Below are 23,087 nucleotides of genomic sequence, written 5' to 3'. Positions count from 1 at the left end.
TCCCAATGTTCTTTCCACTAAATCAGGTTGCTTCTCTTCATATCTGAACCCTACCCTTAGAGAAACTTATGAAGGTATCAGAAAGCTCTATTGAGCAAAATGTGAATTTATCCCTCAGATGATTTCATGTAGGACATACCAATGACCTTTTTAAAATTATAGTACTAGCACAACATAATATTAATTTTTCATCTTCTTATTCACAATGTGAGCCAGTTAATGGAGTAATGTAAGAAATTCCAATTCATTTTTACAAAGAGATAGGTATGAATAAAAACAGCTGAGAAGAGGTCTTCCCATAGTTCAGGAAGAATCAGACATCTGCTCTATTGCCTTTTTTATTTCCATGACAGAAATCCACAGATGGTGTTAACAAAGGAAATACTTTACTTAATATTAGGTCTTACAGAATATATAATAGACTATACTTAACATATAGGTTGGTAATGTACCAGAACCTTACTATAAAGTTTTTATATATAATCTATTGAAATTCAATCAAAAGTTTAAAATTTCTGGAAGGATTTCATTAAATGATTTTGGACTCTCAAGACAATGTGATGAGTTGAGGTTCCAAAAATCATTCCAGTGCTCTCAATTTAAAAAGGGGGGGAGGGGAAATCTGTTTTTAAAACAAGCTTTTAAATAGCACTAAAGAACAATTGCATTATTATTTGTAGGCCCCCCTTCAAATGGTGAGTTGGCTATAAAGGTCAATATGTTTGTGAATGCCTGATGTCTTTTCCAAGAAGTCAATCATCTAATAACCTTCTTTCTTAACAGCCAATATAACAATTTAGAATTCACTCTTTTAATTCCATGGAAGTTTCAAAAACAGATTTTCGGTGTTCCTAAAGGAAGTGATCCAGTTCCACAGCATCTTCAGTTGGACCTTTGGTGACATGTAAGTTACAAATAAGCAGGTACCACTCAGGGCTGTTGCTGTCCCAAAGAAAAAGAGTCCTTTGTTTATAACCTAGAAGAAAAGACGGTGTTGTTATGGTTTAAGTTGATGGGAAATCAAAATCTGATGAGAAAACTATGTTCCTAAGGCTTTTGCTTGTGATTTTCCTTTTAACAATTCAATTCTTCAAACGTATTAAACTCTTACCATGTATGAGGCATTGCACACTTAATTCAAGGTTTCTCTCATTTTCCCAAGCTTTTCTCTCGAACATATCTCTAGTTTTCATTAACATTTTCTAGACATATGTCTTATCCCTCCTACCAAAGATCAGAAATCTTGTCTTTGGTTCATAAAATCATAGAATATTAAATTTGAAAGAAATGGTGGAAAACATCTAGTTTGGGCTTTCCCCCAGTGCTTAGACACTTAGATGTATAGTAAATATATTTTTTTTATTCTGGTAAATTCTAAGGCCTGCTATATAAAGTAAGCAGTTCTTGTACTAATATCTTGCAAGCATTTTGTATAAAATGTCCCTATCTATTCATCACTGTGGTATCCAAGTGAAGAAGTTCAGCAAACTCAAAGTAACCACACTGAGTCTAGCAAGCTTGGTTAGGAACCAACTTCCTTTTGTACTCAACCAAATTAACCAGAGGCAGGAACAAGGGAAAGTATCTTTAGTTCTGCCCTTTGGGTAGAAAAGAACTGGCCTAAGAGCTTGCTAAATTACTGTAAGGATGTAAACCTAATATTAATTAATCAATAGCTATACCTGCTTGCATAAAACTGTAGAATCAGAGAAAATGAACTGGAAGTTTATTGTGATGCAGGGCACATTCCCCAACCAGATTTTTAAAATAGACACATTGCCTTAGGCTAGTAAAGCAAATTCTCAGGGTAAGTCTACAAATGATGAGGTTAATTCAGAGCCTTATGTAGGAAAAAAAAATCAATAAAACAGGAAAATGGTTCCAATCTGTCATGGGGTGGAGGTGAGAGAGTATTGTGGAATAGCCAAACTGACTGAATTTTTCCAATTCAAAGACAGTTTCATTTTAATCATTTAGACATATGATTTAATCAAATTTCATGGCCTATCTTACTTATGACACATTTTTAGTCATATTTGATTATTTGCGGCCCCATCTGGAGTTTTCTTGGTAAAGATACTGGGGTGATTTGCCATTTCTCTCACCAACTCATTTTATAGAAGAGGAAACTGAGGCAAACAAGGTTAAGTGACTTGCCCAATGTCACATAGCTGGTAAGTGTCTGAGGTCAGTTTTGAACTCAGAAAGAGCAATCTTCTTGACCCCAGGCCTGGTTGCTCAGCCATTTAGTTTCCCACATCTTTTACAAGGTAAATGATATCCCATATTAGTTACTGCATTAATAACTGCAGCTTCTGGCAGGAGCTATTAATTCACTCAGTAAAACTGAGTCCTGACTATGATTTGGGAAATTCAGGCAGAATCTGAACTGATAGCCTTTTTTTCTGAGCTTTAGAACCACATCTGAGAGATCTAAGGACCTGAGGTAAATGAAGACTCTCAAGAGAGAAGAGAGGAAGTACAAGGCCAGCCCAATAGGTGTGGAACATTATTTGAAATTATCAAAAGATCTGATTAAAACAATTTCCTCCCCTTGACTGGATTCCTCTGGTTCTCTGATATTCCCATTAATGGATTCATTCCATATAGACCTTTTCTATAGAAAGCAATTCATACAGACCACAAAAATCAGGCCCTTCATTTTAGAGAACAAATGGAGACCCCAGTTACAAAATGACTAACCCCAAAATCATGTCACTCATTACTAGCAGAACCAGGAGTAGAATTCAGCTTTTTCAATTGCAAATCTAGGATTCTTACCACTACACAATACTTTCATGTAGTAGAACCATGTTGGCTGAAAGAACAGTGTTTTTATTTAATCAGGAATAATTTTATACAATGACTTTCCTTGCTAAAAATTAGAAAGCATAAAAATGCAGAGTATTTTATTGAGGTTAGAAAGTAAAGAAAGTCTCCAATCTGGAGTTTTGCCCTGACTCATTGGGGTTCTTAAATAATGAGGAGCCCCAAACATAGAGGAGATGGCACACAGGCCCTGGGAAAGGAAGAATTGTGAAGTAGGAAATCCATTAGAGGAAGCCAGGGAGGTCAGTTCTAGAACAAGAAATAAGAGCCAGGATGTACTAAAGTCCTGGTTTTTGCCTGACTCAGCCTGTTTCACCAAAGCTTTGTGATCTTTGCCCTGGGATTGCATTCATGTGTCAGGATAGTCAGACTTGGCCTAACATGATCCCCATTGATTTAGCTGTGCTGGTATGGACATATGTACAAGCTCAACTTATTTTAATTGATGATCAAGACTCACTTATAAAATCAAATGGGAATTATCATGTCTCTTAAGTAGAAACTGGGGCTTAATCAATATCAATGCACATATTCAGAAAAAAATAAATTAACTTGCTTCCTAGGCCTGGTAAAATATTAGAAGAATATTCTGTGATTGCTTAAACATTAACTATTCTGAACTTCCAGTTCTGAGTTTAAAATGACAAACTCACTTTCGACAGAGTCAAAGGGCCCTTATCAAAGGCCTTTTTTCATTAAAAAAACAAAAAACAACAAAATACTTTTTTATCTGCATACTTTTACCAAGTTATCATTCAATATAAAGCTATTGAATCCTGAATTTCTTAACTGACCTAAATCTCCATTAAGATATACACCTTCTGTGCTTCATTGCAACAACCAGTTTTGAGAAGGTCTGGCTTCTCAAAGGCTGACAAGTTCTAACCAAACTGTCACCATCCAGTAATAGGTTGTGCTTCTGTTCTCTGAGAAAGTCTAGGATAAGTGCAAGGAAGATCATTAGCAGGAGGTACTCATATCGAAGATCTTTTGAAGTAAAGAATTTTTTTCCTTAAATAATCAGAAATTTCAAGTAAAGACTTTCATTTCTAAGATGCTATGTATTTAAATGCAAGATTAGCAGCTTATGATAGTTCTATCTACCCATTCAAGCCAATTTTTAATGAACATTTCCTTTTGACCAAAGAAATGCTGAAAGTAGATTGGAATGATTCACTTGAACAGGAACCCCAATATGATGTTTAATTTGCATCCCAAACTGATTAGATGGCTAAGCCTAATTAGTCTTATCTGAGTTGTGTGATCTTGGAAAACAATTTTTCACACTCCATTCCCAAAAGCTCTTTTATTAAGTAGCGCTTACACATTGTATTGGTTCAGAAACAGAGTAATAGGAAAGAAAGTTTATAAAATTTTAGATATGCTTTTCTATTAAATAGACAAATAGAGATAAACATATCTTGTGGCAGTTCAGCTATATACAACTTTTCATGACCCCATTTGGGGTTTTCTTGGTAAAAGATACTGGAGTAATTTGCCATTTTGTTCTCCAGATCATTTTACATATGAGGAACTAAGACAAACAGTGTTAAGTAACTTTTGTAGGGTCACAAAGCTAGTAAGTATCTGAGACCAGATTTGAACTCCAGAAAATGAATCTACCTTACTCCAGGCCTGACACTTTATCTACTGTGCCATCTAGTTGTCCAGTAGACTTACATATCTCTACTTTAAACATACGTCTGTATATCTTTAACTATCTATGCATCTTATCTTATCTAATCTGTCTGTCTATTTCCAGGATATAGATGTAACCCAGGGATAAGGTGATAGAGAATTGTGAATTTTTTATTTCCTTGTTTGTTTTGGAACTTTAAGGCTGAAACTTCCAGATTTACTGAATTTAATTTGAAATTTTAAAAATGTCAAATTAGGGGAAAAAATGGATGTGTTATTTAGCATATGTATGGACCCCCTGATTGCCTCCAAAATTAGATGGATGAATGGGTGATTATTTAAGCTACTAAAACTTAAAACACCACCAGGACTTTTGGCACACTCTGTATATTGAGGGAGAACATTTTTTCTTTTAATGACATTACAAAACTATTTAAATACCTTTTAACCATGGAACATGGTGGTTTGAACCATAGCTAAACTTAATGAGCCAATATAAAAAATACTTGTACGATGCCAATCACAGGACTGACTCAACTTACAAAATTAATAAGGTATCATTCAATGTACTGTTGACTTTTTTCATTACTTCTCCCTTCAAATACTCTATTAGCTTTTCTCTCTGATTTGTCCCAATAATCAAGATGCTTTCATGGGCAAAACCATTTTAATTTTCAACGCACACAATTCAATTTTAAGAAGACAGCCTCGGGGCAGCTAGGTGGTGCAGTGGATAGAGCACCAGCGCTGAATTCAGGAGGACCTGAGTTCAAATGTGGTCTCAGACACTTAACACTTCCTAGCTGTGTGACCCTGGGCAAGTCACTTAAGCTCATTTGCCTCAGGAAGGGAGGGAAAAGAGGATAGGCTCAAAATTTTAATACTTCTACTTCCTATTTCTTTGGAAAGAGACATTGATAGGGGCATATATATGAAGCAATAATATATATTATATATCAAGGCTCTATGTTGAAGAGCAACTTCTTTGTACATATAGCAAACCAAATATAATTGTAGCCTCAGAAAACTGTCTATCAGAGTTAAGTAGCTTGCTCATGATCAGCCCATTCCAAGTTTGTTGGAGGTGGAAATCGAATCTATCTTTTCTTGATTCCCAGTCATCATGATATAGTGACTCTGAAACAACAAAGCTGCTTTAGAATGGTGAAAATCGGAAGCTCTCACCTTTTTCTGCCAGTTCCACCGTAGAATTGCTTCATGGTATCGTATTCTGGAAAAAGTGACCTATAAGCAAATATTAAGAATGTCTTTAGGTATTTTTTTCCTTAAAAAGAAAAAGAATACAAATAATCTAATATTATCTAGATCAACTCTTACCATGGTATAGAGTGGAATAAAGGTAGATGGCATAATTGCATGAAGACATTTTTCAATGTTCTTTTGGAAGATGAACCATCTTGAATTGACATGCGCTCGCATCTAAAACAAATGTAAGAATCCTTTTTTGACAGTGCTTTTTGATATGGCTCTTTCTTACTCTTGTTTGTTTTTATTTTTAGGCTGAGGCAATTGGGGTTAACTTTCCCAGGGTCACATAGCTAAGAAGTGTCTGAGATCTGATTTGAACTATGGTCCTCCTGACTGTAGAACTAGTGTTCTATCACTGAACCACCTAGCTGCCTGTAATTAGCATCAAGTTAATTGCCACCCTTCTCCATATATCCAATCAGTAGCCAAATCTTGCTATTTCTAATTCCACCAAATCTGTCATATTTCCATTCATATGGATATCACATTATTTCAGGCCCCCATCTCCTTTTACCTAAAGCAAATATATATATTCACACATATAATGAGGGAGAGTATATGTCTTAAACCAGAGTCCACAAAGCACTAGACAGAATAGCTAAAGAAATTCTGTCATGTTTAGTAAAAGTTAAGTAACATAATAAGTGCCTGACTTAAGAATTAAGAAGATCTGAGTTCAAATCCTAGTTTAGGATTTAGGATGCACCAACTGGGCAAGTCATTTATTCTAATCTTTATTTTCTTCTTTTGTAAAAGAAGGATAATAATATCTATAAGACTTTTCACATAGGATGGTTGTGAAACTTAAATGAGATGAAATATGTGAAGTTCTCTGCAAAATTTAAATCTATATAAAATTTGCAATTATCACTATCTCTTAAGAAATGTTCAGAGGAATTAAGTTTTTTTTCCCCTTTTCTTATAAATTTACAGTGTTAAAGACAAAAATGGAAACTGGGAAAAATACCATAAGTAAAGGAAGAAGGAAAAGCTGAGGGATAATCACTCCTTAGAAGCAAAAATTTCTAGTCTTTCAAGATTAAGGGACTTCTTCCCTTACCTCTATGTAATTGTACATGGACAAATCTGAAATAGCATGATCATCTGGAATTCTAAGTCTTGAGAATTCAGGGAGACAGGCACCTAGAAAACAAACAAAATGATTCAATCATGTCATCAAAATGAGCTCTTTTTAAAAGTGCTAGGTTCTTAAAGTGTGCTTGGCTGTTAGTACTGTATAAACAGTACTAATATTTGGACCATAAAAAACTAATGTTCTTAACTATTAACTAATCATTATAAGATGCCCACATTATATGAATAACAAAGTAGGAAGATAAGAGTATATGCACATAAATCATCTGGAATCAAAACTTAGTTATCTATCTAGTTATCTAGTTATCTAGAATCAAATCAGTTATCTAGTAGAATTCTAATTATACTTGTGTGTATATGTATATATTGTGTTTCATAGTAATTAATTACCAGTGATAATCAGTTCACATAAAAGACTACAATTGATATTAATTTTCAACTGCTAAACCAGACTTTTCTGTTTTTTCTCTTCTATTCTGCATCTATAATTAGTAACTAGATTGACAGTTTTACCTGATATCATTTACCATTTAATCCTCACCATCTTTCTTGTTCCACAAAGGTTGGGAGTCTTATTCTTCAATGGCTGCAATTGTCTTGCCTACAAAAATCCCTCCTCTCCTATTAGACTGTGAGTTCTTTGAGAGAAAAGACTGTTTTTTCCTTTCTTTGAATCCCAACTCTTGTGTAGCAAAGGGTCTTAAATAATAGGCATCTAATAATTGCTCAGACCCTGTGCCAGAAGGATGGACTACAAAGACAAAAAAAGAAACAGTACCTCATAGAGTTTACATTCTAACAGGGGAGACAACAAATATAGGGAATAATGACCAAGCCTGAAATTTCCCTGGTCTAGTGAACTCCCATGTGAGGAAGCTCATTTACTAAATTCAGGTCAGTGCCTTCTCTGCAAGATGTCTTAAAGATTCTTGAGTGTCTCAGTCTTAGAGAGATGTCTGTGGCACTGAAAGGTTAGATGATTTTCCCAAGATCACAGAGGCAGTTGTGTCAGAGATAGTTCTTGAACGTTGTCTTCCTATCTCAGGGGTTAGCATGTTGTCTCTCATACAAAATAAATATACATTAATGGAGTCAGAGGCATTAATAGCTAGAGATATCATAAACAAAGTTTTATGCAGAATCTGTCATTTATAGAGAGGTGTAAAGGAAACTGCTAAAAAGCAGAAATAGAGTGAGAAGACAGTTCAGTCACAAGAGAGAGTGATTATAAAACTGCATAAACTATGCCATTTGTGAGGATCAATAAGGACAATTGGACTGAATTGTAGAATATAAGATAGGGAGTAATGCATGAGTTTGGAAAAGTAGTTTGGGGCCAGGATGTGAAGGCCTTTACAAACAAAGCAGAGGAGTTTATATTTAATCCTAGAGGTAATATAGGAATAATCAGAATTGTACCCTAAGAAAATTACTCCTACCTCCCAAATGTACTCAAACTATTGTTTCCTCTTATTTTTCATGTTCCCTCTATTATGCCCTACCTCCCAACATCTAAAGGGTCACTGACTAGCTATTATCTGCTTTCTGAGATAGTGCTGGGCAGGTATTTGGGATGCAGAGATGGGGACAATCAGATAAGAGATGGTATCATGGAAAAAGGAATAGAACAGTAAGAATGAGCTCTGGATCCCTGGCATTAAGGAGTTTTAGAACAGAAGGATAGAAGAAAAAGGTTAAGGGAAGCAATTCTGAAGTGTGAAGCCAAAACAATTTTTATAACAATATTGAATTTTTTTTTTATAATAATTTTGGGAGGACTCATTTAGGAAGGCTGGGAGTCCTTCAGACGGGACAGACCTCCTTCAGAAGACTGGCCTCATAGTGTAAATCTGTTTTTGCACACTACATCTCTGTCTCTCTTTTTCTCCCTTTTTCTCTCTCTTTTTCCCCCCTTTTTCTTTCCCTCTTTTCTTCTTCAAAATATATATAGTTGAATTCCTGTATGTTAAATTTATATGATATAAATCTACTGTAATCTACAATATTAAAATTCTAAGTACCAGTAGGGGAGGGATACTTTGAGTGCCCTGAAGCCTTTTAAAAGAATCCTTAAAATCACATTGATCATTTTCTCCTTATATTGACTTAAAATTTGCCTCCTTCTCTTCTTTGGAGCTGTATCTGGTTATACATAGAAAAGTTCCCAGAGATTTCCAGGGCTAAATATGTTAATTTAGATATTTCCTGTTTCATCATGGTCAATCCCTAGAATTTCTCAGTCACTCTTAAAAAATTCTGTAAACAAATCTTTTTCCTCATTTAATTTCCAGGCCAGTATATAGTTATGTAGTGAGAAGCTAGTTATCCATAATACAAACAGTTTATATCCTTAATATAAATAGATTATTTTTATATTTTTTTGTGCCAGAATAATAGATTCCTAGGGATGGAAGGAACTTTGAAGGTCATTTTGTCCAGCCTCCAATATTCAAAGCCCCTTGACACTCTTGTCAGCTAGTCATCTAATTTTTGCTTGAGCACAATCTGTTAATGAGGAATCCATTCTTACAAGCCAGACCATTCCATTAAGAAAACATTAATTGTCAGAAAGTTCTTGTTTGCATTGATCCATAACATCTCCTTAAACTTTATTTTCAATAACTCTAGTTCTGTTCACTTGATACTAGGCAGAATAAATCTAATTTCTTGCTTGTTTCTCTGTGGGATAGTGTTTTACCATTTAGAGACAAGAAGAGTAGTGGAACACATTAATTACTATTTTACTATTATTATTTAAAAAATAAAATTGATAGTAGAAGACAAAACTGATGGCTAAATGAGATTTAGAGGTCACCTATGGATTTCACATATCCAAAACTTGCTTATATACTTTTAGTAGGTATCACTAGATTAAAATGGTCAAATTTCTTTATGTCTGTATCAAATCTACATTCTAGGATCCAACTGTATCAATCTACTAGAAAAAGAATGTAGAAGTGCTATGTTTAGCACAACCAAGAAACTCGCCATCTCTAAATTTTACCAAAAAACACTTTCATAGTGGTTAGCAAAGTCAGAATTTGAGGGAACTAACTAAAATAAAAGACAGCTGTGGTACTACTGACTTTTCTTCTACAAATTGTAGCAACCCAGAGATTTTACAGCTTTATTAACTGAGCAGCTAGCTGGCTCTTGTGAGAAATACATGCCACAGGAGGATGCCTATCATATCGAAGCTATCTGTGTCATTTCTGATTTTAAGCACCCTCTCACTAATCTGTCTAAAAGGGATTTACTTACTTAAGTCGTTATGGAATTTATCCATTAACTCATCAAATACCAAACAATCTTCAAAGCCCTGAAAGAGATAAATCCAAGATAATAATAATGGCAATAATAAAAGTTAACCAGATTCTTACATATGCAAACCTTCTTTAATAAGTAAATTTAAATTACATAAATCCTACCTTACTCAAGGAAGCATAATTGGATCCTTATTCATCTTGTTCTGTTGTTGCTGTGGTTGTTTTTAACAAAGACTATTAAAGCATTAAATAAGAGATAGGTAGAGTAAATAAGATCCTGGATTCGGATAAAGGATGATCAAATTTTGCCTCAGATATTTAATTGCTGTTTTGTTGCTCAATTGTGTTCAACTATTCATGATCCCATTTGGGATTTTCTTGACAGAAACAATGGAATGGTTTGCCATTTCCTTTTCCATCTCATTTTCCAAATGAGGAAACTGAGGCAGAGTTAAGTGACTTGCCCAGAGTCATGGCATCACCTAGCTGAGGTGTGCTGATAAAGGCTTAACAGCTAGTTCTTCCAAAAAAAAAATTAAAGTATAATTTGCCTTATTAACATTTTCTCCATTATTTTCTTAAGCCTAGAAAACAAGATGATATGTGAAACTCTTATTTGTAGGCTTGTGTCTGATGTGTAAAAATTTACACTGAAAATTTAACACTCAGCTCTTAAAGGGTGCACAGCGCTAGTTGTAATGTAATATGACCTTTGGCTAATTGTTTAATATCTTTTATCTTAAAGAGAACTACAAAAAATGCCTATATTCATCAACTGGGTAGACCTTTGAAAACGAAATTAATCTTCACCACTTACACCAATGGGCTGACTAATCTTTATAAAATGAACACTTCATGATTTTAGATGCATTTGGGTAAATCATGATTATTTCAGCAATTCTAATTATTACAAACTGTGCCATATTCATAAAGGGACTTAAGGTTCACAAAGCACTTTTCTCAAAACAGTGACTGAAAACTGAGTTTCAGAGGCATTAAATGACTTGCCCACTAACAACATGGCTAGTAAATTTCAGAGGCAGAGTTTGAGCCTTGGTTTACAAATTCCAAGTGCTTTTCATTGTATCAGACTGTTTCAATGTGATTTTGTCCAATTTGTAGAGCATTTATGTCTTAGGTGTTATAATCCTTGGCTTCCAGAAAGGATACTATATATATCCAAACAATGTAGCATATTTAATACATATAATAGATAATAAATACATCCATATAGAAATAATGGAAATACATATCAAACACTTTCCTTTACAGGCTTATTTTTAAGTGTTTTGTCTTTGCCCCTGTTTTAAATCTCTCTGATGAATTCATGATTTAGGTTTCATTTTATCTTCTTTTCTTTCTTGGTTTTTCTATAGAAGCTATTTTTGGGTACCCATTATGATTTCACTTGTTTTCCTTTTTATAATTTATAGTGTATTCATTCATTGACCATCTTGGTCATATTCAATTATTTATTTCCTTTCCAAAAAAAAAAAATTTCCAACAAGAACACTGAGTTTTCATAGAAGGTATAAATTTTAATCCCGACAAACAGAGTCACATTTTTCCTTAGGTTTACCATGCAAGACTTGGATTTTATAAAATATATGTAAATGCATAATATGTATATACCTATTACATATATATGTATATATATAATATGTAATATACCTATGTGACAATATATGTATACATGTATATATAAACATGTGGCCCTTAGTTGCTAAAAAGATCAATTAAAAAATTCTAACTTGTGCATTCATTTTTCTGATTGAACCAAAAATTGTACTGTGATTTCCCCATGCTAACCTTTTTAGCCATGTTTACTTGGGGCTATCAGTTCAACTGTTTTCACTTAGTTGCCTGGCAGTCATTCTGACAAATGACTGGTTGGGATGATTTTTTTTTTTTTACCTAATTAACTAGTTCTTGGGGATTATGTGAATAATCCAAGGCTTGGATATCGGGTAAGTGGGATATTTTGCTTGAGATGATGCCTTCAGTCACTTAACAAAGGGAACTTACCGCATTCATGCCTTGTCCAAAAAAGGGCACAATTGCATGTGCTGCATCTCCCATGAGTACACAATGGGAACCAATGTGGAATTCAGAGCACTTGACAGCTATCATAGGTTGAGCTGGCAGCAGAAAATAATTTTGCTTCAGTGCTTCCCTTCCAAGGGGCAAAAATCATAACATACATGAATTAGTATGAAGCATCAGAGTAGACATCCTGGTGAAACTTGCTTCACTATAAATAAGCCTAATGACTTTGCCACATTAAATGTACCTTGGCATGCTAATGAAGAAACAAAAGGCAAAGAATTAAAGTTCTACACAGCTCTGGTATTCTGTGGCTCTTTTTATAATTACCTACAGGTATTTACCATGTCTGTTAGAATGCAAATATATTTAGGCTGAGATTGAGAACCAAATTAAGTTTCAGCCATTTCCCTGTTATGCAATTTTCTAATTCATTAATATATTTTGAGAATTTCAATCTAGCTATTTTAATATTTCAATTTTGGTATTTCCATGAAAGAACAATTTCTAGACTGCTTTGATGTTTATAATATACTTTATAACTTTAAGATTTACAAATAACATACTTTATAACAAGTCTGCCAAAGACATAGTACATGTATTACTATCCACATTTTATAATGAAGCAATGAAGTTCAGAGTGATCAGGTGATTTACTTAAAATTGTCTTACTCGAATTCAGTCACCTTGATTGCATGTATTGTGATTTTATCATTACACCCCATACTTCTCAATGACATATCTATATGGTTGACAATTTCAAATAAAATGCCCCAATATCAGCAGCAATTTCAGATCCCACAGTTAGTATTCACTAAACATTTACTATGTGCTAATAGACAATAAGAAATGATTACTTCTAAACCTGTAATATCAAGAGGAAATCAATCTCTTAAATCTCAGTCAAAGATTATCTCAATCTCAGAGGTAAATTTTTTACTCTGACTCTCTGTCTGTCCCTCTTTTTGTATTACACATTCAAGACACACAACACACATCCATGGATGGAGCACAATTCCACATACTTTGTTTCTTGGCTACATAAAAATGAATTGGTAATAGAATGGTCACTCCACTTGGAATCTGGACCTACAGCAAATTTGGCACTAATCATTTACAAAAATCCCTTGAACTCCCTGGAACTAAGAAGTGTCCTTCTTTATAAAATGAGGGTTCTGAATTAGGACATCTAAGATTCCTTCTAGTTCTTCTAAACCTAGGTGATATGTAGTATCCTGGAAGAAATACTGAGCCAGAAGATCTGGATTCAGATTCTGATTCTGCTACTTACTACCTATGTGATTTCAGGGCAAGTTAGTTTATCCTTCTGGGGCTCAGTTTTCTCACAAAATTGACAAGATTGAACTGATAACTTCTTTAGATCTTTCCAGTTTTAAATTGCCGATACTAGGATCAACAACATCACCATATTCCACGCAAAAAAAAAGTACATGCAAAAAAAATTTTCTAGAGAATTTTTTTGGGGGAAGAATCTGGAGATTGTTCAGAATTCCTCATCAAAAAAAAAAAACAAAAAACCCACAATCTACTCAGACATTCACTAATCTGCTCAGGTATGAGCACTAATGCAAGTTCAAATCCTGGTGATTATATGATTGATCTAAACTAATAGAGAAAAGAGTTTAAAATTCCTTGCTTGATACAACTCAAGTTCATGAACCAGAATATACAACTGTGGATAATAACACTTACTCTCCCATTAGGGGGATGGAATCTGGGAAGTACTTCTGAAAGAAATCCAGCACATCACTACCTGTGGTGAGCTTTTCAAAATCTTCAAAAGGCATGAATAAAGTACAGGTAAAGGATTTGTTCTGTGAAAAGATGAAGGTACCTTACATATCAAAGAAATCAGGGATTTGGAAAATGTAGTCATTGAAGAGATAGCACCAAGTCATAGTAATCTTGGCTAGTGTCAGAGAGGAATCCTAAATATATATAGTCTCTTAACTCAAAACTGTGATAGTTCAGTAGTTTCCCCCCAGACTATCCAAAATGTACCTGACTATCCAGAAAGTTAAGTTACAGTTTTGAACTGAATTGAACTTCCTTTCCTTTATTCTTTTCCCCTTTTGTTTCTTGGGGATATTAACAAGATATCCTGGGGATATATGTGTGTGTATATATATATATCTATATCTATATCTATATCTATATCTATATATATATATATGTACGTATATATATTCAGTTATTCAATCATTCAGTTATATCTAACTCTTCATGATTCCACAGATCATACATGGTACACCAACTCCCTATCTCTTGAAGTTTTCATTGCTACAATGGCTGATTGCAGTAATTATTGAATCTAAGAATATAAAATCTGACATTTTCTATTTCTTCTCCCACTATTTGCTAGGAATTGATGGAACCAGTTGCTAATTTTTTTAATGTTAAGCTTCAAGCGAGCTTTTAGACTCTCCTCTTTCATTCTCATCAAAAGGCTTTTTAATTCTTCTCTCTCTGCCATCAGAGAAGTTATCATCTGCATATCTGAGATTGTTGATATTTCTCAGGGCAAACTTAATTCTGGCTTTTGATTTATCCAGCCCAGTATTTCATATGATAAACTCTGCATATAAATTAAATCAATAATGTGACAATATATAGCCTTGTTATATTCCTTTTCCAGTCTTAAACCAGTTAATTGTTATAAGTTTGCTTCTAACTTTTGCTTCTTGACCCACATAGAGGTTCCTCAGGAGACAAGATAATCTGCTCTACCATTTAAGACTTGCCACATCTTATACTGTGATCCACACAATCAAAGGCTTTAGTATAGTCAATGAAGCAAGAGTAGAAATTTTTCTGAAACTCCCTTGCTTCTCCATAATCCAGCAGATGTTAGCAATCTGGTCTCTAGTTCTTCTGCCTCTTTGAAAACCACCCTGCTCTTCTGGTAATTCTCAATTTACATATTGCTATGGCCTTGCAGAATCTTAAACATAACCTTGCATGAGTTCAACTATTTTGTAATTTGAACATTCCTTGGCATTGTCCTTCTTTAGGCTTGAGATTTAAATTGATTTTTTCTAATCCAGTAGCAGCTGTTGAATTTTCCAATTTGTGGACACATTAAGTACAGCTCTTTAACAGCATCATCTTTTAGAATTTTAAATAGATCAGCTAGAATTCCATTATTTTCACTAGCCTTATTAGCAATGCTTCCTAAGGCCCACTTGACTTCATTTTCTATGTCTGATTCTAGATCAGGAAACACACCATTCTGGTTATCAATAATGTTAAGATCTTTCCTGTATGAATCCTTTGTGTATTCTTGCCACCTCTTTTTAATATCTTCTGCATTTGTTAAGTCCCTACTATTTTCATCCTTTTTTCTTGTCTATTGGTGCATGAAACATTCCCTGAATGTCTCTAATATTCTTAATCTCTTGTCTTTCCCATTCTGGTGTTTTCTCTTATCTTTATACATTGCCCATTTAAGAAAAGCTTCTCTTTTTTCCCTGCTATTCTCTGGAATTCTTAATTCATTTGGGTATATTTTTCCTTTCTCCTTCTTTCCTTTTCCTTCTTTTCTCAGTTATTTGTAGAGCCTCATCAGACAGTTATTTTGCTTTCTTGCTCTTCTCTTTCTTTGTAATGCTTTTTGTTGCTGTCTCCTATACAACATTGCAAACCTCTGTACATAGTTCTTCAGATATTCTATCTGCCAGATCTAATCCTTTAAATCTATTCATCACCTCCACTTCATATTCATAAGGGATGTAATTTAGGTCATATTTATATAATCTGATGGTTTTCTATCCTTTCTTCAATTTAGGTCTGAGTTTTGCAATAGGTGTATGATCTGAGCTGTAATTAGTTCCTTGTCGTGACCTTTCCTACCTTTGTTTACAAAGCATGTAATCAATTTGATTTCTATATTGGTTATCTGGTGATATCCATAGGTACAATTGCCTTTTAAATTTTTGAAAAAATCTTTGCTATTATCAGTGAGTTATCTTGAAAAAACTCTATTAATGTCTTTTCTGCCTCATTTTACAGCATCAAGCAACAAACAAAAAGATTCAAATGAAAAATACACATATAAATGTGATTATTGGAATAACACACTCTACCTGGTTAGGAAGTGCAATCATCATGAAAGTGTTTCTTGGCCAAATATGTAGATAATTAGGTTCCATAGCATACTGTAGGGAGAAAACCCACAGATGTTTACTAAAATATTAATGAAATACCTCTATTAATTTTATTCTCTATATGGTATAAATGTTTCCCTGACAATGTAATTAGTAGTGTCATTTATCCAACAGAATGACTTGACTATCTGTCCAATGGGCCCATTAGAAAGCTTCTTACCATCTTCAATAAGACCCAAATTATTGTCTGGAGTGATATATTGGCTTGTTATGTGTTTCTTGGCATGTATCACTCTTGTATAATACATTTGTATATAAGTCTTCTCACTTGTATTTGCGTGTGCCCCAGACTTATAAGGAGAAATGTTTCAAAGTTACTGTCTTTATTGCCATTTTAGCAACTGCTTTTTCTTTGAGCTAATCATGTCTACTGGTCGACAGTTGATGGGAAGCACCAAAGGAGTTCTTAATATAATTTATCTAATACATGGACATCCTGTCTCTCTTTGAAGACTTCAAAGAAAAGTGAATCTTTTATAGATAAAGGCATGTGTTACAGTATTACAAAGCTTCTGATTGGACAATAACATGAATATAACAGGATATGATTTTCCAAACTTCAGGATGCATAGATAATTTGTTCTGGCTCTAAATGTAACCATCTAAGGTTGTTGGTTGATAGATAGTAATATCATTCCTTCAAGGCATGGTAGAAATATCAACAGATCTCATCAAATGGCTTGCTTTGAATCCTAAGATTTTGCCAATTATTAGCCTTAAGGTCTTGATCAACTCATTTCATTTTGGTAATCAGTTTCCTCCTCTACAAAGTCAGGACATTGGACTAGATGAACTTCAAAGTCCTATCTAGTTTTAAATCTACAATCCTGTGAACTAACAAATGTCTGAGTGGATGACAGTTAAGAGATGATATTCCTAGTAAAATGCAAATGTTTGATCAATGCTATTTGCTAGTCTTGATTTAGGAACTAACATTACTGTTGAGTCTGTTGACAATACATTTTATTTTAACTTCCTGGTTTCATTTGTTTATGATGATATAAAATATTTACCCTATATGCTAAAAATATTTCCTTAAGCCAAGAGGAAGAATTGGAAGAGAGTATTTTTGTACTAAACACGAACTTGTTTTTTATTTTTAAAACTTAATGTTTACACTAGCTAAGGTTAGTGGCCATATTTCCTTAAAATAAAGGATACTACTTTTTTATTTTTTTATTTTTAAAATATTTTATTTTTTTTTCAATTATACATAAATTTTTTTAACATTCATTTAAAAAAATTTTCAGATCCTCCCTCCCTTCCCCACCTTCATTGAGAAGATATATGTTATACATAAGCACACTTGCAAAAACATGTATACTATGACTTATTTTACTAGTACTCAAGGGCAATCACATAGGAAACTCAGTCCATAGGACTATATATTCAGAGATGGGATAGTACTCTTTTATTAAAGGTAACTTTAAAAAAATAAAGGAGAACTTTTAATGAGGGGAAAATGGAGCTTTCCTTACCTCCCCATTCTTAGGTGGAATAGTTAGTTCCATGTACCCATGAGGAATATACTGTTGACTGTAGTTGAAGCGAGGCCGCTTCAGGAACTGTGCTCTGACTGTGGAATAAGCTCCATCACACCCTACAATAAGGTCACAAGTAACTTCTGTGGCCACCTGATTAGATCTGTGAAATCAAGGACAGAGTTAATCTGTAGGTATAACGGTAACAAAAGAGACACACACCATTTCAATAGATCTGGAATTTGCAGACACTCAGGAGACTTTTTTGTTTGAGCTACAGATTTTCATCTCTTTGTATTTTGTATTACCAAAACAAAGAGAAGAATACTTGCCCTGACTTATTTCAAAGATTGTGAAGCAGCTAGGTGGAACAGTATAAAAAAAGTTAGTCTTTGAGTTGAGACGAAATCAAATCTTGTCTCAGATATTAGTTGTGTACACCTGAACATGTTACTTCTCTTTGCCTCAGTTTCCTCAGCTCTAAAATCAGGATAATATAGCACCTTCTTGTTATATTTGAACCTGCTGTGAGGATCAAATGAGATCATATGTTACTGTGTGCTTTCACTTTGCAGATCTTATTGTTAAATATTATATTAAATAATACATTATTAGTAGAACTGTGAATTAGTATAAGTATTTTGGAAATCTGGAAATTTGGAAATATAACAATTAAATGACTTTATAGTCTGGTTGTAAGATGATAAGGACATGTATTATTAGGATAATGGCGATGAAAAAGAAAAGGTAGGGACAGAAAGGGGAAATTTAAAGAAGTAAGACTGGGTAGCATTTGTTAGTTAACTAGAGATGAGTAGAGAGGATTGAATAAAGGATGAGACTACACTTAAAGGATAGGATAAGAAAGAGATAAAACCAGTGAAGGAAACATACAGAAAGAAACAGAAAAGAAAATAGAACAGTCTAGTCAAAAGTGTTGGGACTTGGAAAAAAGACTTGAAGGAGCTCAGATCCAGCTTCTGACTTCATTATGCTCCACTTTCTTCATTGTGATACATAGACAATAACATTTGTGGTACCTACTTAATAGGTTTGTTGTCAAAATTAAATGTGATTATGTGTAAAGTACTTCAGAAACCTTAAAGTGCTACATAAAGGGCAGCTGATATTGTTGTTGTCAGAATATAAAAATTCCATGACAGAGAGAAATAATACTTTAAGAAAGACCATCAAATGCTACAGAATGGCTAAGGAAGGTGAAGACAAAAAGATCACTGGATTTCTCCAATCTCCTCATGTATTTTCCCTAAGTAGGTCTTTTTAAAAGTCAATTTCTATCTTAGAGGATCTTAAGAGCAAGCTAAGTCAATTCGATAATTATGATTGTATAAACACAACATTAATCATTAAGGCAGAAGCTGAAAATTTCATCTGATTTAAAGGTATATTTGGAAGGTTCTTTGATTCTTTCAAACTCTAAAATTTTATCTTTTAAAACAGGATCCACATTTTCCATGAATATTTCCTAAAATAATTATTTAAGTCTTTTAAAAGGATAATTTTCCACCTCCCAATCTTTCCTCTCAAATCCTTAATGAGGACTCATGCCATGATTAATTACCCAAGGAGAGTGATTACACCTTCTTCAGGTTTACATTTTAACAACTTGTGGCCAAAGTGCACCTTTGCAGTGGGGTATTTTTCAACAGCTGGAGAACAAATAGAAAAACAACATGGGTAAGATGTAATTTAAATTCTTTTTATACCAAATTCAAGAAAAATTGAGGTTCTCATTTATTGTTTTAATTTAGTATAATGACATTGACAACATTCAAATTCACTGGTTTAACATTATTTCCATTTTATCTCATTTCCCAATATTTGGTATTAAAACTTTAAATAAAGATGTTTGTCTTCTTTCTTCTTCTTTTCCTAATCCCCTTTAAGTCTCATATACCTGAATGAATGTCCCACTGGGAAATAAGGCTCACTTACCCCATATATCAGTTGTATAAGTACTTTTGAGTTAATAATAACTCATTAGTCACACAATTATTTGTCCTTGTAGCTGTTTTTAATAGCTCTACTGCCAAGAAGGCTTTAAATTCAAGATAATATCAGGTAATCAGCATGTAGTAGAAAAATCAACCAATCAGTCACTGAGCATTTATTAAGCACTGACTATGCACCAGGTATTGTGCTAAGTGCGTAAGTACAAAGAATCAGGCAACCAGACAAACTCCAATTAAAAAGTTGTTTGCTATATCAGTCCCAAGCATCATGGTAACACAACAATGCAAAAGGTGAATATGTTTTAGTTAAAGACAGACTTACCATTCAATAGGTCTTTATTTAGATGTTCTCTACTGATAGAAAGAATATACTGGAAAAAATAGAATTTGAAAACTTCATTTAGGAAGGATGTACAAATATGCTTCTGTACTACAGGACAATTGTTTTACTAGATAGGCAGTTTAAGAATCAATAAGCATGGTACCATTTCTTTTTAAAGTATTCAACCTAAATTTATTACTTTAATTAAGATTTATGATTGGAAAAATCAAACCCTCCTCTTTTAGAATTTAGCAGTGTTTCCATACACAAAAATACTGGATATACCTAATAAGAAACCAATCCTAAACTAAGTGTTTTTTCACTTAGTATCTAATGCATTTCCTTGCACAAAGTAGATTCACTTAATAAATATTTACTGCATTGAACTGAATCAGATCATCCTATTCAGCTGCTTTGGAAATCTCTTGAACAAATCCCTATATAATTCTACAAAGGGAATTGGTTCTAGATCTGCAATTTCGCTGGTATGGAGAATTTCCAGACAAGAAAACTCCTACTACATAATTGTAAACAAACTGTTAGTATTCAAAAACCACTTTGGAACTCCTCTTTAGCACTGCCTCCACATCCAGCAACAGACACCAACAAAAGAAAATTAATCATTTTATTTTTTTAGTCTTATATGCTGATTTTTGACCTGAAATAGCAGTATCCACTGTAAAAAAATGTTATAATTATAAAATAAAATAAAAAATTAAAAAAAAAAAAAAGAAAGATCAGCATATCCAAATAGAAAAATAAAAAATGAAACATTGATAGAGGCTCATGAGAAAAAATATTTAAAGACTACGTTCTGTAAGAATGAGAGCAAATGCAATAATAATATTAGCAATAATAGCCAGCATTAATGGACAGATTTCAGAACAGAAATTCTAGAATGACAATTTTGTAAATAAAAGGTGTTCCTGCAACATGATGAGTATTAAATATATATCATCGACTCTTAAAAAGCAAAACAAAACAAAACCCACAAGCTAACACTTAAAATGAATCAATTGCCATTTCATAGGACTTTATAACCTTCCCCAGCCGTTCTTAAACAATTTCTTAGTTCTTATTAGTGTTTACAATAGACATTATATATGCATATATGTATATATATATATATATATATACACATATTTGTATACACACATGTGTGTGTGCTACATTCCACTATTGAATTGATGGGACTATTAAATGTGATTCAAAATAAAATAATCACAAAACCCTGCAAAAAAAAAAAAAAAAAAAAAAGAAATAGCAGTATCCAGGTTGATCATTGACCCTATAACAAATTCATTTCTGAAGACCTTTTGAATATATTCAAAAGTGAAATCCACTTTCAAGGGATAACAATTTACCAGCATTAAATATCACAAAAAAATCCTCAAAGATGCTACTTTGGAAGGACAACCAACATTCACACACATTTATTTAAAAGCAAAAAATTCCATAAAGTTATTGTTATACACATACATTGTAGCACTGTTAACAAAGCTAATGGAGTAGGTAGTATTCAGAATTCTATGTAATTTTTCAAGGAATCCTAAAATCCAAACCCATTCTACTACTTCTGGATCTTTCTCACTTTTCTGAAAAAAGAAAGGTGTCTACAATCCTATGATTAGAGAATCATTCATTTAGGTTGAGGTAAGTTTAATGCTAGATGGATAATGCTAGATAATGCTTGTATGTTTGTTTTTTCTTTCTCATTTTAATTTTTTGATCTGATTTTTCTTGTACAGCATGATAAATGCGGAAATACATTCAGGGGTTGAACATGTTTAATCTATGTTGGATTACTTGCTACCTAGAGAAGGGGAAAAGTGGGGAGGGAAAGAAAAAAAACTGGAATACAAGGTTTTACAAGGGCAAATTGTCAAAACTCTTTGCATATATTTTGAAGAATAAAAAGCTATTATTCTAAAAATTAAAATAAAAAAATAATTTGGAGACTATTAAAAAATATGGAAGAAACCTAAATTTTAATTGATTTGTCAATGGCTATACAACTAGCATGCATTAGAAGCAGGACAAGATCTCAGTTCATTCTGTTTCCAAGGTATGTACAATATCCACTATGCAATTCTCCCTTTTATATTATGCTATATAAACAAAATCATTGGAAAGACTTTTTAGATTATTACAGATTAGTGGTATATATTCTGGTATTCACCTTTATAAAAATAAAAAGTAAAAAAAAAATAAAGATTAGAATTTAATGCCTTTTTCTCTCCCTATCATCATTGAAATAACTAGTTAAGAGCTAGGACTCCAAAGGAGTCAAAACTATCATGTGAGATGAGTAAAAGGCACCCCTCATGAAAACAGGGATGTACCCAGTTAGGGAATGAAGTGTGGGTGGTCCAAGATGGTTGGGAAACAATATGAGAGCCCTAAGCAGCTTGAATAATGACATAAGGCATACAAAGAGAAGATGGAAAGACATGGAAAAAAAATGTATATAAGTCACAGTGTTAGGGATTTTTTTTTAGTATGGTCTAGTACTGATAATTTTTTTAGATAGGAAGGAGAAAATTGGAAATTTCAACAAAATTGATTTACCCTAAGTACATAAAATGCCAAATTAAGGGAAATCTTGATACCTAAGAGATATCCATATAGCTAATGAATAAATTCATGATGCATCATAAAGGAAAAATCTGAATTAAAAACCTTTAACCTGTTTGGTCCTGCTACATTGGAAATAAAAAGAAATAAATATTTTATCATTTCACAAAATTCATAAAAATTCAGACAATTTTTATAACCCTCCACTATATCCTTGATGTTGGATATGCTCCTTGTTGATACCATAAATAATAAAAACAAGAGTAATAATAAATTGACCTGAAGATTTTTTTTAATTGCCTATGAAAAAACAATATCTACAGGTGATTTATAGAATCATTTCAAAAGATAGGTTTAAGTCTGGCTCTTTCAAGTTATTTATATTTGAGCAATTTCTAACATGATGCCAGATT

The 23,087-nt window shown here is 33.2% G+C and overlaps 1 protein-coding gene across 2 annotated transcripts in view; it reads right to left on the bottom strand.

The window, feature by feature from the left end:
- Nucleotides 1-320: 320 nt before the first annotated feature.
- The window catches only part of KMO (kynurenine 3-monooxygenase), a 43,914-nt gene continuing 21,147 nt past the window's right edge, over nucleotides 321-23,087 (bottom strand). For both annotated transcript variants that reach the window (XM_074262507.1, XM_074262508.1), the window contains exons 5-15: nucleotides 20,101-20,149; nucleotides 19,388-19,475; nucleotides 17,803-17,968; nucleotides 16,244-16,315; nucleotides 13,854-13,975; nucleotides 12,123-12,270; nucleotides 10,093-10,150; nucleotides 6,797-6,879; nucleotides 5,806-5,907; nucleotides 5,653-5,712; nucleotides 321-976 (exon numbers count right to left, since the gene is read on the bottom strand). In XM_074262507.1, the coding sequence (XP_074118608.1) occupies nucleotides 812-976; nucleotides 5,653-5,712; nucleotides 5,806-5,907; nucleotides 6,797-6,879; nucleotides 10,093-10,150; nucleotides 12,123-12,270; nucleotides 13,854-13,975; nucleotides 16,244-16,315; nucleotides 17,803-17,968; nucleotides 19,388-19,475; nucleotides 20,101-20,149 (1,113 nt within the window). In that variant the 3' untranslated portion in view covers nucleotides 321-811. The remainder of the gene's footprint in view (nucleotides 977-5,652; nucleotides 5,713-5,805; nucleotides 5,908-6,796; nucleotides 6,880-10,092; nucleotides 10,151-12,122; nucleotides 12,271-13,853; nucleotides 13,976-16,243; nucleotides 16,316-17,802; nucleotides 17,969-19,387; nucleotides 19,476-20,100; nucleotides 20,150-23,087) is intronic.

This window comes from Sminthopsis crassicaudata, chromosome 4 (assembly GCF_048593235.1).
Source record: "Sminthopsis crassicaudata isolate SCR6 chromosome 4, ASM4859323v1, whole genome shotgun sequence".
Lineage (NCBI taxonomy): Eukaryota > Metazoa > Chordata > Mammalia > Dasyuromorphia > Dasyuridae > Sminthopsis > Sminthopsis crassicaudata.
The sequence above is the reverse complement of the archived record's forward strand: the minus strand, read 5'-3'. Positions and strand labels throughout refer to the sequence as shown.